General features: G+C 40.7%; 2 protein-coding genes across 11 annotated transcripts; both read left to right on the plus strand.

The window, feature by feature from the left end:
• Window positions 1-7,487: 7,487 nt before the first annotated feature.
• Window positions 7,488-11,165, plus strand: LOC131239840 (protein RNA-directed DNA methylation 3-like). 10 transcript variants are annotated; one of them, XR_009168429.1, is made up of 5 exons: window positions 7,488-7,836; window positions 8,014-8,081; window positions 8,169-8,186; window positions 8,281-8,579; window positions 8,666-8,854. XR_009168429.1 is itself a non-coding variant. In XM_058237724.1 (5 exons), exons 2-5 carry the CDS (start codon window positions 8,025-8,027, stop codon window positions 11,121-11,123), a joined length of 507 nt encoding a protein of 168 aa, XP_058093707.1. In that variant the 5' UTR covers window positions 7,488-7,836; window positions 8,014-8,024; the 3' UTR covers window positions 11,124-11,165. The 10 variants fall into 10 exon arrangements, 4 of the variants coding, with proteins under 4 accessions (XP_058093707.1, XP_058093705.1, XP_058093704.1 ...); XM_058237724.1 differs by lacking the exon at window positions 8,666-8,854 and adding an exon at window positions 10,989-11,165 and having other exon boundaries at window positions 8,169-8,324; window positions 8,421-8,579; XR_009168430.1 differs by having other exon boundaries at window positions 8,014-8,324; window positions 8,521-8,579; window positions 8,666-8,857.
• A 1,536-nt stretch (window positions 11,166-12,701) lies between these two features.
• On the plus strand, window positions 12,702-15,091 carry LOC131239841 (chalcone isomerase-like protein 1). The gene is made up of 4 exons (XM_058237725.1): window positions 12,702-13,080; window positions 13,168-13,414; window positions 13,657-13,748; window positions 14,751-15,091. Exons 1-4 carry the CDS (start codon window positions 12,777-12,779, stop codon window positions 14,882-14,884), a joined length of 777 nt encoding a protein of 258 aa, XP_058093708.1. The 5' UTR covers window positions 12,702-12,776; the 3' UTR covers window positions 14,885-15,091.
• Window positions 15,092-15,293: the final 202 nt, after the last annotated feature.

Below are 15,293 nucleotides of genomic sequence, written 5' to 3' on the forward strand. Positions count from 1 at the left end.
GAGCTGACCCTCCACCAAGAGAGCCTAAGACTCCGCAAACGACAGCCGAGATTCCGCTTTCGACCACCGAATCTCAGCATCTGACAGCCTAAGCTGCGCTTCTACAGCTCGCCTAGCCAGGGCAGATACTTCGGCACAAGCCTTCAGCATACAAGGGGCGAACTGCACAAGGAAAAAAGCTCTTTTAAAATGATAGAAAATCCAAAACAAAATGACTGAGGGGTAGCGACATTACCTCGAGCAACAACGTCCCGGTCCTGCCGAGCGTGTTGTCCATGGAAGTCGCCTCCATAAGGCCGAAGAACTCCCTTGCGAATATCTGTCAAATCGCCCAAGGAAGGATCTCTTCAACCTTTTAGCAGAAGGCTATCCTCTCTTCCTCAGCTGCTCTCATCCTCCATGACTCCCTTTCCTCAGCTGCTCTCATCCTCCATGACTCCCTTTCCTCAGCTCTCGGATCCGTGGAGGCTTCAATTGGTTCAGACTCGGGAGCTTCCCGAGGTACCTCAGAAGGTGCCGTCACCGCTTCAGTTGCCCCTGCCTCTGGGGCGGCTACTTCCATCGCCTCCGTGCCTTTGTTAACCTCGATAACAGTCGAGGGAGCAGGGGGGGTGGTCCTTACCGAGCCCTTTAAGACTGCCTTATGTCTCTTCGAGGCCCGGGGAGCGAGGCAAGGGTCAGATTTGAGATGGCGGACAGAGAGCAGGCCGAGCTTCGAACATGTCTGCATTCAAAGAAGGATGAGCGTTAGTACAGTCGGACAGGTAGAAATAAAAAAAACAAGGAAAACTCTCTCACCAGTCACTGCGAAAAAAGAAGCTCTGGCTGGAGAAGCCTCTTGCAAGATCTCATCTCCTGGTTAAGGGCTTAGAAACTCTGTATCCGGGTCAGAGAATCCGAGTCAAGGTTCGGAGGTTGCTTTAGTATTGCTGAAAAGTAGAGAAGTTACTCCTTGGATTCGGTTAAAAATGAGTTAGAAAAAAAAGGAAGAGGCGGTAGACCACATCAACTCTACCTGCCACCACCAAAAGGCTCAAGGAACAAAGGGCTGGATAGGTCTAGCTTTGACCGACTCCCACCTACTGAGGACCCAAAACCACCTATCTCTCCAGTGCTTGTTCGATGAAGGGAAGTCAGTTATTAAGGGCCCGCCGGTGTTCCGCTAGGAGTAGAAGAAAAACCAACCGAGATGCTGGGTGTGAGCCCGCACTTGGTATAAATGGAGAAATTCATTCACACTTAGATCGGGCTGTCATGTCTCGGCCCAGAGCACCACGCAGCCAAACAAGTCCCTCCACCTGTTCGGTACAACTTGTCCTGGGGCTATCCCCAGACTGCCTAGCAGTTCCCGAGCAATCTTTTGAAGTGACAACCAGAGACCGTATTGCAGCGCAATAAGAAAAATCGCAATTGCCCTAGGCGGAGGTTTGTCAGACAGCTCTCCAGGCCGAGGAAGAGTCAAAATGACTGAATCCGGAATGTGATATCTGGACCGGATCTTTAACAGCTCCTCTGCTGTCATCATTGAAGGTACGGGTCCTTTAACCCGTTCTTCGGTCTTAATTTCCTCCTCTCCACCTCCCTCAGAATTATGGCAGCCGGAGGAGCCCCCAACGGGCATACGGTCAGGAAGCGAATCCAATACCTCCACTGACGCCACCGGCCTCTCTGCCGGAGGGTCTACAACCCATTGCGAATGGCGAAACAGGAGGTCTACCTCTCCGGCAACCTCCGCCAACAGTGAAGGTGATTCCGAAGCAGACTAAAAGTCGCTCGCTTCACCCTCACCGTTGTATTCTCCCTTCCTAGGGCTTGTGGGGCTTGACATTGTTAAAAAGAAAAGAAAGGGAGGAAGAAGGAGCTCACCAGGAGAAATCCAAAAATGTCGAAAGAGGGAGGAAGCACAAAGGATTACAGGGCCGGAATCTGCGAAAGGAGGGAGGAGGCAAAAGCACAAGAGAAAATTGAAAGAAGGCACGAACTAGCAAAAATTCACTTAGGGCGACCCTCTTTTATAGAGCTGCCATGTGGCTCCAACATTAAATGAGGAGCCGAAGAGATGCCTCCTCGAATGCCTCGACTTTACACGTGGCTACTCCCCATGCGCTGTCGCCAAATATGTGGTCACGTGTCCGACCTTCATACGCCCTGGTGCTGCAACGACGACCACTCCGCTCGTGTGGTCGAACGAAGCGACGTATCTCAAAATTCGCATAAGCTGCCTTATACTCATTAAATGCTTCATCATTACTCGGCTTTAATACAGACCAACTCAATTCCGGAATACTCCGCAACCGCCTTAGGGTGCTGCATGGTGTAGGGGGCTTACTGTTGGGGAAAAAATATAACAAGTCCTTAAGTCGGCTAGAGGACTGAAAGAATAGTGAAGCAATGGCTCGGACTCGTTGGATGCCGAGTCTGAATAAAGCCCAAAGTCCATAAGAACCCTAGATGGAGAGACGTAGATCGGACCGTGAGGTCCCTGTCCCGGCCGTAGCCTGAGCATCTAGAGCCATAAAGCGAAAACCTCTAAGGGAGGAAGTGCACCTCGAGGCCCAATCAAAGCCTCACAGAGGAAAGCTTAAACCGACAGAGTAAGATCAGTCGGTCCTGGAGCCGCCCAAACTTTAGTCCAACTCAAGAATTGAGTCGGTCAACAGAGTAGGCGGAGAATCAGCAGTAGAGTTTCTCTCAGCATGATAATGTCGGAAAGATAAGCATTGACTGAGCTATCTTGCTCCATATCCGAAAGCTACCTAGTAAAACTCTGGATTTTGCCTGAGATTTTCGGAAGAGATAAGATAATAATCTCTGAGAATCTAGAGGAAACAGGGATTATGGATCCTCAAAGATTGAAATCTACCCTTACAGGATTTACTCTAAGGAATACGAAAGCCCTACGGGGTACGATGCTATTATAAATACAGAGATCCTCATGGTAAAAGGTATGCAAAAACTCTCGCCCTAAAAACCTTTCAAAAGAGACTCAGATTCTAATTTTAGCATTGGAGGGTCCCCTGGCAAGACCAGGGTCACCTTTTCCTTCTTATGTGTGCAGATTCCAGGGTCATAGAAGAGGCGAGCCAAAAATAACATCAATAAGATTGATTAATTTTTGCATTATGTTTAGGGCCTGTTTGGGAGCATGGATTTGGAACCCCCTGGATTTGAAATCCTCCTATTGTGTTGGGCACCCTAGATGGGAATCAACTTTAATCCAAAAGTAGCTATGCATGATATATTTACAAGGGTTTGAATTTAATTACTAAATCAACTTTAATATCTCTAATTAGTGAACGTATGTAATGTTTGACACAATGGTCGTAATAAGCCCACTGAAATATATATTTTGCTCGAAAATGATGAAATTTCTAAGTATCGGATGGGCCACAAGCACAAGATAATGTCCAAGTGACTAACAAATGATTTTAACCATTGATTTACATGGACAATGTTTGGACGATGTTGATCATCATATTAAAGTAATTATAGTGATGTAATTGATAATCTAGTTGTTTTGGGATATCATTAGTGGGTCATGTGCCCAATAGTTTAATAGTCTAATGACCCAATAGTTTAATAGTCTAATGACACATATATTACACATGCAACTCTTGGAAGAATTTTAAATGTAATCCAAGCTCTCACCAAAGATTTTAATCCCTGGTTACTTTATGGTGTCAAACAAAGGGCGATTTGAAATCCCCTCAAATCCTCCTAAATCCATAGTGCCAAATGATCCTACAAAATTACCTAGTAAACCCCAATGGACTGAGTTAGGTTGGTAGGCTATTGTACATAGCCCAAGCCCAGCCTATTTGAAAAAGGTCTCTCGAGCCTGATACTGCAACCTCAGCCAGGCCCGAAAGCCTAATGGGCCAGTGCAGCCCGTTGACAGCCTCGGGGAGGAAGTGAAATTTTCTTTAAAAGAGTCCTCTCTTGTTGCTCGTGGATTCCTTTCCCTACGGTTCTCGCACATAATAGTGGACGGGATCGATTGATGGTTCCAATGATTCAATTTACAAGAATATGTCATACACAAGGTTGATGGAGGTGGTGGGCTGAATATTTCATGAACCAATTGTTGATGAGTTCTTTCCTAACCACATATGGAATTTTTAATCTGGTTTTAAATGTTGGCAGGCGGATTGCGTCATTTCCCCACCGGGATGTAATCGGTCCAAGTAAGGGCTATGTGGGGCCACCATGATGGGTTTTATTGACGCTGTCGAACTTTTTTTTTTTCAGAACATTTTAATGGGATAAGCCCAAAAAAGAGGCAGATTCAGATCTCAAGTGGCCACACCATATGAAGCAGAGATGACAATGACACCAACGTTGATATCTTTTTAGGACCACCGGGATTTTTATTTGCCATCCATCCTGTTCATAAGGTCACGTAGACGTGGATAAAGGCTAAACAAAAATGTCAGCTTGATCTAAAACTTGTGTCCCCAAGAAGTTTTTAATGGTGGGTGTTCAATATCCGTTGTGTGGACCACTTGAACCTTGGACCTGTCTCATTTTTAGGCTCATACCCTAAAATGATTTGTAAAAAAGGATGAACGGCACTACAACAAAAATACGTAAAACCGGCACTTTGGGCGCATCATGCACCGGCGTTATTTAAAAGCGGGCCCACGGATGTTTCTATATAAAAATAAAAACAAAACCGAACGCGATTCCCATTTCGCTCCCGACTCTCTCTCTCTCTCTCCCGACTCTCTCTCTCTCTCTCTCTCTCTTCCGACTCTCAGCTTCTTCCTACCCCCTACTCTCTCCCTCGCGCGCGAGCTGCCATTAATTTCAGGGCTTAGATGAAGATCTGAAACAGGTAAGAGTCTAGATTTCATCAATTTCAACCTTAGTGATTTCCTAATTAGGGATTTACAATGTTGAAACCCTAATTAGGGATTTACTATGTTGAAATCCTAATTAGGGATTTACTATGTTGAAACCCTAATTCAATGTTGAAACCCTAATTAGGGATTTTTCTATGTTCGGAAGTATGTCAAATCCTTGAGGGATTTATAACTGTACCTCCGTTGTCAATGGATTTATACACTTCTTCCTGTTCCAATAGATGATATTTCTGTCTACCTTTTGATGCTTGTTTTGCATCAAGATCTACTGCTAAAGGAATCTACTATGGTGAATGACAAAGAAGATCAGTGGACCTCTAGGAGGAATCCATACATCTGTGATTAGAGAATTTCTCCATATCCTTGAGCGTCCTTATGTATTGTTTAGTGGTGCTCTGTTTTGAGGGGGTTTCTGTTTTGGTTACCCTCTCTTTGCTCTATTTGTGTTGTAGTTTGTCTTTCTACCTTGAGCTTACATCTTTGTCTTTTTAGTTTCGAATATATCTGAGTGTTAAAATTTATAAAATAAAAAATAAAAAAAAAGAAAAAAAAGAAAAAAAAGAAAAGAAAGAAATAAGCCTACTATGGTGATCTAGCACTAAAGAAGCCCAAATTGTTTCAAAAAGGTACCGAGGAGGTCGGTAGCTTTGAAGTGTTCTCAATTGCATATATGAATCCTTAGGGATTCCAATTTTGCAATCCTATGAGTGGGATGATTTTGAATAAATGGTATAAATGTAAACAGAGAAAGGCTATGTAATGACCCCAATTAGTTGAGATGAGGCTTAGATGATGATGAAAGAAAGACTGTACAAAGAAGTATATATTATTTCTGCAATAATATGTGGGATTCTATTTTTGTTTAGTCATATGCCCTTTGATCATTTAAGTATTTTACTTTGGTTGTCACTTGGAAATTGGAAGTTCAATCATGGAGCTTCAATTTGGTTGTCAGAGAGATGGATAAAACTTTTTTTTTTGAAGGATATGAATAGAACATATTCCATTTTGCATACTACTAAATATTATCTATACCACTGTTAAAGTACTATTGAATATTGTATTTTAAAATCCTAACTCTCTTTGGTAGCGACAATTTAAGGATTAAAATGGTTGGTAATGTGGCTCAATATGAACGGGTTGGACTGATGCTTTCGGGAATGGGAGCTAACTCTGATGTTTTCAAAATGGTAAGATTAGGATAGCTGCTGATTTGTTAGGTATATAGGACTGTTAGATCTCTTACACTGTATTTATTTGTGTGGAAGGCATGGGAAAAGCGCCAATCAAAAGTCTTGGTAAAAAAACGGATTCCTCTTTAGCTTTCATTCACAAAGCATGTGCGTGCACACACACAGCGTGCGCACACACACACAGAGGGAGGGAGGGAAGCTCGTGTTTGAAGTTTGAACTTGTCTATTTTTTCTCTTCCATTTGAGAAGTTTCCGTGTATTCCACTTATTTGAATTAGTCACCAGAGAAAATTCTCATCCTTCATTTTGTTTATAATATTTGATATTGCCTAAAAAGTCATATATTTAATCTAGAAGTATTTGCTCAAACCTCTTTTTCTTGATGGTATTAGACCTATCACCATGCACAGATGATAAACAATAAGTTGAGATTCACTAACATAGAATGCATTCATTTCTAATTGTATCTTTCCTTGCCTTGCCACTCATTCATTTCTAATTGTATCCTTCCTTGTCTTGCCACTCATCCATCTCAACATCCTCATTTCAACTACACTATCCTATGACTACTCATTCACTGAAACGTTTTTATTCCTTCCATTGAAAAGTAAAAAAAAATCATATTGTTTCCTTTCTTCTATGTTGCTTGCAGAAAACTGTTTTCAGTGGACAGCCTACTAAAACTGACTACAATCATATACCTTGTGCTGTATTCTGGTAACAAAAATATTCCACCTAAATTTCAAAGTTATTTTACATGACACTGTTGTATTCTGTGTGAAGTAAATTACTAGAAAAAAGTACCGCTACATAATTGATTATTTGGAATAAACTAATTCACATATTGATTGATAAATGTGTCAATGTTGTGTATCCTCTGCTAAACCAGACACCAGAAACTCCCTGAAAATTCCAATAAATATCATCTGCATGCCTTGTTTCAAGATTTTTACTATGTGTTTTTCCCTTCCCCAAAGGTTTTTTTGTCAGTTTCTCTTTTAGAGCCCCTTTCAATATATGATCTTGGTAGATGTATGTTATATATTCCAGTCCACTAAGGTAGAGCTCAGCCATATGCTTCGTGAAGCTAGTGAATTATCTTGTAGTATCCTGAGAGGAAGGAATGTGCAAAATTCTTACAGAGGGAATCAAACAACAATCACATTTCTTTATTCTTCCCGGTAAGTACCAAGGGAGCTAATGTGCTTCTTGCACTAAAAACAGGGGAACCTTGCCTTTTTTTTGGCATAAACATAACAAATGAGTGAACAACTTCTTGTTAGTTTTTGGTTTAACATGTAAATGTTCTCTGTTGAGTTCCACACATGTTTCCGTTCTCGCTTTCTGATCTAAGGCTTGCCTAGCTTGATATAGAAACACCTAGCAAACATTTATTTGTATTATTTTTCAAAAACAGCCCAAACAATAAATCACTTCTAAATCACTTCGCCAGCATTATGTCCATCCCTGGAATATGGTTTTCTTGATTGTAACTAAATAAAAGAAAGTTTATTGAAGTTCATTAGGACTGCCATGTCAATGCAATACATGTGTATGTTATACATGTACACTTGCATAGTGTTTTGTACATGGTTGATTCTCTTTACACAGTAGGTTTACTTTGTGGTTTGTAACACTCACTTGTATTTTCTGTTAACATCCAATGAAGTTCTTTTGAAGTCAGAGAATTAAATGTTGCTGATTTAATATTGCAGTGTGCAAGTGTCCAGCTTTCTGTGCTCATACCATCTGCCAGTAAAGAGGCAATCAACCTCGTCTCGGTAAGTATACCAGTTGAAGTAGTTTTCTCTCTGTTGATAATGGCTTGGACTTTTAAGTAGGATTTGAATGCTTGATTTTCGAATGGATGCACCTTATCCACCAAAAAAAAAAGAAGAAAGAAAAGATAACTAGTTGTGCTTATTCTTGCATGATCTGTGGATATGTCATATGTATAGTCACTTTGCTCATGGGACCCCAGCAAGAGGCCAACGGCTGTAGAGGCCCTCCAACATTCAAATGCACGGTATGCTATCAAGTCATCAGCTGTCAAATATTGGCAGAGTGGTTCTCTTTCTATTTGTATGTTTTCTTGAAAAAATCTTGGCTGCAGGTTGGACATGAGATGCAGGTAGCATTCTGTCTCATCCAGAAGTATGTTGATATGCAATCTATTGGAGCTAAATTACAGATAATATCTGCATTTTCTGTTGAGCATGTGAAAGGTTATATTTATATTGAAGCTGATAGGGAACGTGATGTCGTTGAGGTATTTTCTTGCAGATGTAGGGCACTTTCATTTCTTCTTTTTCCCTTTTTACATGCTTTCCAGACTAATTAGGAATGGAACCAATTTTCAAAACAGGTATGTAAAGGGCTTTGTAGTATATATTCTAGTAGAGTGGTGCTGGTTCCCAAAAATGAAGTTCTCTATCTACTTTCTCTTCAAATCAAATCAAGGGAAGTTTCTAAGGGCACATGGGTCCGCGTGAAGTATTGGAAATACAAAGGGGACCTTGCACAGGTAAGAGGTGTCTTTTCTTGACATGAGAATTAGCTAGCTTTCTGCTGGTTTTAAAAGTTCTCTTTTATCTATACATCTTTCTGTAGGTTGTGGCTGTTGATGATGCACGGAAGAGGCCACCGTAAAGCTGATTCCAAGGATCGATCTCCAAGCCATGGCACAAAAATATATATGTAATTTCTTTCTTCCAGAAAATTTATGTGGCAGTGATTTTGGAATTGTGAAGCAACTACTGTTGGTTGCATGCTATTGTTTTCTAACCAACATTCTGTTTTGACTTTTGTTTAGCTTTGATCATTTTTTTTCCTGGTGTGAATAAATATTCATATTTTGGGTTGTTTGGAAACTAGGAATTTACAAGTTGCTAAAGAATTTATTTTCTGGAAACAAATTCTTTATGAGAAACTGACTGGGTGTACCTTACCATCTAAGTTCTATTTGGCCATCTAGGAATTTATAAGTTCTCTTTTTGCCATAACCCAACCCAATCTAATTGGGTGTACCTTACCATCTAATTGCTGTCCATCTTTTTCCTAAACAATTGATATTTATATTCTATATTCTTTGACAGAGCTTATCAAATTAAAGTTTATATCTCACAACTACTGGCCACACTTGTAACAGGTAACAGGACACTTCAGCCTAATACAAGTCAGGCTGCTCAAATCATGGGCATACATGTACTGATCCAAACTCAAGCCATGGGCCCATCTTTAGACGGGGCAGATGCCAAAGTGCTTCATTGTTGTATAAATCATCAAGTATGCAGTGCTAGATGCTAATATCTTAGTTATGTCAGGTATGTAAGGCACATATGTATGAGATCCAAACTGTTCATCTATTATACCTAACTGTGGATACTCCATTGTCCGAAATCATAAAAACCAAATGATCCAGAGCCATGCCACTATTTTATAGGCTTTTCTTTTTTTGCTTTTTTTTGTTGAATGTGAGTTCTTTATGAATTGTTCCTATTCTAAGGCCCATGGATGACTTGTTTCCTAAAAGTTTTTCCAACCACATGATTTAGGGACAGCTTAGATAGAAATTTCAGTTTAAAAAAAATGTGAAAATGTGCTGGGCCTTACAATGCTAGCTTGGCTCCTTTTTTAAATGCAGATTTTGTAGATTTCTAAAATCATGCCCTGTTTTATCTGATTGGTAACCTTCAAACAAATAGTGAAAAGGAATATTTCACACCTAATTCAATGGGAGAATATTACCAGGACCTACCATTTTCTGTAGTGAAATTCCAACAAATATACATTCTAGGATCTTTTTTCTGTCATGTTTTATATTACATTCTTCAACTCCAGTTGTGTGCCATGCAATTTTGATTGGATTAAAACATGGAATCCAGTTGACCAGCCAAGCATAAGGAAAAGAATCCTAAAATGGGTTTTTGGAAAAATTGAAATCAGAGATTCACCAGCTAAAAATAAGTAAAATTAACTGAATTTCTAGAGTTTAAAAAGGTATATAGAAAATTAAACAATATTTTTGTGAATTCAAATTCCTCATGTTTGAAGTAACCTTGGATTCAAGCATGGCTTAAACTGAAATTCCTTCAATACAAAAGAAAAGAAGAAGAAAGAAGAAACTTTCTCTACATTCTTCATTTCAATTTTCTGATATTCAGTTGTAGTAAACTGAAATTCCTGCAGATTTGTAGATTTGATGCAAGGATCAGGCAGAACCTTGATGCCATGCAGCAGTTGGAACATGAGCTTGGGGCCATGTCTTCCTTTGATTATTGGCAAGTTTTTATCAACTCAATTTTTCACTTTTTCATTGGTTTGTCTGGAGATTCAGTTTTTGAGCCTTGTTTCTTTATCTATGCAGAGAAATAAGGCATGGGTTTTCATTTACCCCAACAATATATGAGGTAATGCTTTGATATTTTGGAATGGTTTTCTTTGATTTTTTCTTTTTTTAATATTAGAGTGTAATTAAATTGAGAGTTGTTGTAGATGCTAATAGATTCTTAACTTTCTAAATCTGTTCCTTTACTACTATTATTATGATCATTATGTAGAAGATTCTTGTTTGGATTCTCAACACATCTTAGATACCATCCAGTTTCATCCATGTCACCTAAAGCAGATCATAGAATTGTAATTAATGAACTAGATTCACCACTGATATTGGTCATGTGTACACTTGAATGTCACGTGTGAAGGGTGCATATGGATGGATGGGTGTGGATAAAACACATGCATCAATGTAGGGCCAATAGATGTAATGGAATTCAAGTTACAACATTTATTGCATTGATAGTTTTTAACTTTTTAAGGATAGGATCAAATGATTGATTATTTTTCATGCATCAATTTGTTGAATGCTGTCTTTTTACTCTCTTTTTTTTTTTTCCTTATGTGCAGGATTTTAATCAATTTTGCCTGAATTTAGGCCTACAAGCACTTTAGCCTTTTGACACCACTCGTGCTACGAGTAGACCATATAGAGGATTTGTTTTTATTTATTTATTCGAGACTATTTTTAATTTATTGTAATAAATATTATACTTTTTTTATTATGAAGTAATATAAATATTATTTAATATTCAGTTTTAATTGTATTGCATCATTTTTTATGTTTCAAATATTTAAAAAAGGCAGGTTTTTCAATTGAATTATATATAATAAAAAAAATATTATATGGCCTATTGGGGCCTTTCAAATCTATACAAAGACTTTTACCGGCGCCTGTGTAGATTAGCGGCGCTTTTTGTGAACAAAGTGTTGGCGCTTAATGCACTTATCCAGCGCTATTTACTTATGCCGGCGCTTCTGTCAGAAATAACCCCGCCGCCCAAAGCGTCCGTAAATGCGCCGCAAAAAGGTGTACAATTAGCGGCGCTCAGACAAGCGCCGCGAAAATGTAGTAGCGCCGCTGAAACTTTTAGTGACACCCTCAGTTATCGGCGCTTGGCTAGCGCTGGGATAGAAAACAGCGGCGCTTTTAGGGTTTTTAGCGGCGCATTAAAGCGCCTGGAAATACCCTTTTTCCTGGAGTGCGGTCTGGATAAAACCTAATATCACGGTGGGCCCCACGCAGCTCCTGCCTGGGACCAATTTCCGCACAGGTGGGGCAGGACGCAATCCGCTTCCTTAAAATTGCCCCCGGCACTGTGAAACCCCACACTACAGGAATGAATAAATAATATGATACCATTGACCAACCATGCATTTGGTGACTACCAATCGGCGAGTTGTGATTATATTCTATCCTACGGTGGCCCACCTAATTTAAAACAGATTCTACGGTGGTAAATGTATGCAAAATTTACAGTGTTCGCCTTCATGACTAGATGGTCATACCCTGCCACAGCATCAATGGTTTTTCTCTTGGAACTCACTACATGTAATGCGAAGATAAACATAATGATCGTTATTTCCTTGAGATGTGTGAATCCACATTTATGGGACGCGGCTTGGGTGGATCCGTGATTGAGGGGCCCACCGTGATGTATTTGTCTTATATCAATACCGTCCGTCCGCTTCTCCAGCTCATTTTCTGGCATTAGCCAAAAATTACAGCTGATCCAAATCTCAGATGGACAATATCATAGAAAGCTGTGGTGATTACCATTAAAAACTTATTGGGATCGACAAAATTAAGTTTTGGATCAAGCTTATATTTTCTTGGTCCCTTCATCCAGGTCTTTGTGACCTTTTCAACAGGTTGGATGGTAAATAAGCATTCCAGTGGCCGCTAAGAAGTTTTGAATGGTAGGCATTCGATCACCATTACTTCGTGTAGTGTGGTCCACCTGAGATTTTGATCTGCTGCATTTTTGGGATCACACACTAAAATGATCTGGAGAAATTGATGAACGGCATGGATATAAGGAAAATATATCACAGTGGACCCCACATTCAATGATCCACCGAGGCGGCGTCGACATTTATGGGGCATCATCCAATCAACCTACGACGTATTCAGAAACAAGTTTACAAATATCGATGTTTATAATTATCATCCGGTGACGAATGTCTGATTTCCACGTGGACAAACCAAAATGTTCCACGTCCGACAGTCAAATAAATGCTCGCTACATCTCCTTTCCAAACTTCAACGGTAGCTAGCTCTTACACTTGTATAAATACATGCACACACGTATATGGAAACATCATTCAAACCCAAAGTCTTGTGTGCAATCTACTTTCTTTTCTTCTTCTTCTCTAACCCAAAGACATGGCTCCCGTTGTTGAAGAGTCCGTGCCAAAAGAAGAAGTGAAAGATCTTAAGGCCAAGGAGGAGGTGAAAGAGGGCGAGAAGGTTGCACCCGAAGAGGAGAACAAGGTTGCACCCGAAGAGGAAAAGGCCGCGGAGATTGCACCGAAGGAGGAACTCGTGGAAGAAGAGAAGATACCAACTGAAGTCGAGCCCAAGACCGGCGTGGCTTTCCCCACGAAGCTGCACGATGGGAAACGGCTGAAGTCGGTGGGCATGAGGAAGAAGAGCATTCTAGGCCTTGGTGTGAAGATCTATGCATTCGGTATGGTAACGAAACCCGAAATAAAGTTAGTCTATTGATTGATGGGGATATTGATTTTAGATGTTGTGTTTTTCTTGGGTCATGCAGGGATATATGGAGACAACGAGAAATTGAAGGAGCTTCTGAGTTCGAGGATCGCGGGTGGCCCACCCACGAAACCCACAAAAGAAATGTACGATCTGGCAATCGACAGCGATATGGGGATGATGGTGAGGATGATCATCGTCTTTGCTGGTCTCACCATGAACATGGTGAAGAAGAACTTTGATGAAGGCCTTGGAGCATCCATTAAGAAGCTGACGGGAGGTCGAAAGGACGAGAACCTCATTAACAAGTATTATCTGTTATTTCTACTCTTTAACTCTTTAACCGTCTATGCTCTACCATTGATTTTAATACTCATGTAAGTAAAACTCAGACTCGATCGGACCTGAGTGGCTCGACGTCATGAGTCGCCTGTATGGGTCATGCCAGAACTAGCCGAGTCATGACTCAACTCGGGACCAGACGAGTTGTCTAACCCTTGCCACTTCCCTTAATAATAATAATAACAGCTGTGTTGCATGGTATGGTCAGGGTAATGGGAGCAGCATCTGATAACATCAAGCTAACCACCGGTTCCGTGATAGAGATAACGAGGCTTCCGGGATTTACTCTCCAAACAAAAGGTAATTAGTAGAGAGAAACACACCATCTCTTTTTATTGATTTTTTACTTTTTAAACGCACCATCTCCCGCATGTATCTTTGCATGCACCTTGGTTGAAGAAGGCGCCTTTGTTGCAAACGTGCGTGGCCATAACGGATAGAGGTTTGTCCATGCCCAGATATGCAAGCCTCCTAGCTAAATCAACTAGCCTCTTACAACCCAATCAAATCTGCTCCGTCCAAGTGGGGTCAATTTTCAATGTTAGGACAGGGGGCAAAAAAATAATAATAATAATAATAAAGAAGAAAAAAAAAACAAACATAAACTAAGGTGGGTCAAACCACAGAAGACAGTTGGGATATGGAGCGCCCAACCAATAAAACCTCCCTAGAGGTCTGTGGGTCCCACCACGTCGTTTATATATTTGTTATCCAAGCCATTCTTCATATACGCCCCACTAGGATGAAGAGACAAAAAATCAGGCTGTTTCAGTCCTCAGTCCTCAGGTGGGCCATGCCACGTGAATTAAAGGTTTGAGGCATCATTTGAAATTGTTCCCTATGGTGCGGCCCACCTGTCTTTGATCAACTTGATTTCTACAGCGAACATGAGGGGGACAAGGAAGATAAGGCCTATAGACCACATGGGCCCTACATAGGGTCCGCCACAATGTTCATGCAAAATCTATCCGTCCATCTGTTTCGTCCACTCATGTTAGGACGAGCTAAAAATTGAGGTAAATTAAAAACTCAACTGGCCCACGAATGTTTATATGCCATCAAAATCATCGATAAGGTCGTTGTCACTTTGATAAACGGAAAATACAAATATTAGCTGGATTCAAAACTTATGTGACCCCACAAATGTTTCAATAGTTCTGTTTAATCGATCCACACTATTTCATGTCTTGTGGGCCACTTCAATTTTGGAGAGCCGGCAAAACGGATGGACGGGTAAGATTTATCCTGAACATCGCCATCAGAGCATTGTACTAAATGTGTGGATTTGCTGGTGGGTTGCAGTGAACGACGAGGTGGTAAGCAACGTGGAGAGTGAGCTGATATGCAGGGCCTACTTTCACATGTACCTGGGTGATGATCCCTTTGATAAGGATGCCAAAGAAAAGTTTGGGAAATCCCTTCTTCCATTGTTCTAGATTTACCTATGACGTTCATGAACCTTGTTTCTTTAGAGGAACCGGTTTGAATAATACGGGCTGACCTTTGGTCCACCTTTCTTCTGATGTAATAAGAACGTTGAGACGGCTGAGAATTTTAATTACGTGAGTTTTCTATATTCATGTGAATGCATGTGTATTGAACCATGTTTGTTTGTGTTAGAGAGAAGATCCAGTTGTGCTTTCTGTGTCATGTTAGTAATCAACCATTCAATCTCTATTCATGTGAATGTGTATTACGCTGTACAAAATCCCAACCTTTCATCAATTGGGTCCCACCATGGTGGGTATGTGGTGGTCACTCACACTGGTGGGGTGATCCTCGTCGTTGATCACAGTACTTTTTGACGGTTACAAATGAACAGCGAGGAATCAGTAGACCCATTGG

This window comes from Magnolia sinica, chromosome 3, assembly GCF_029962835.1.
Source record: "Magnolia sinica isolate HGM2019 chromosome 3, MsV1, whole genome shotgun sequence".
NCBI lineage: Eukaryota > Viridiplantae > Streptophyta > Magnoliopsida > Magnoliales > Magnoliaceae > Magnolia > Magnolia sinica.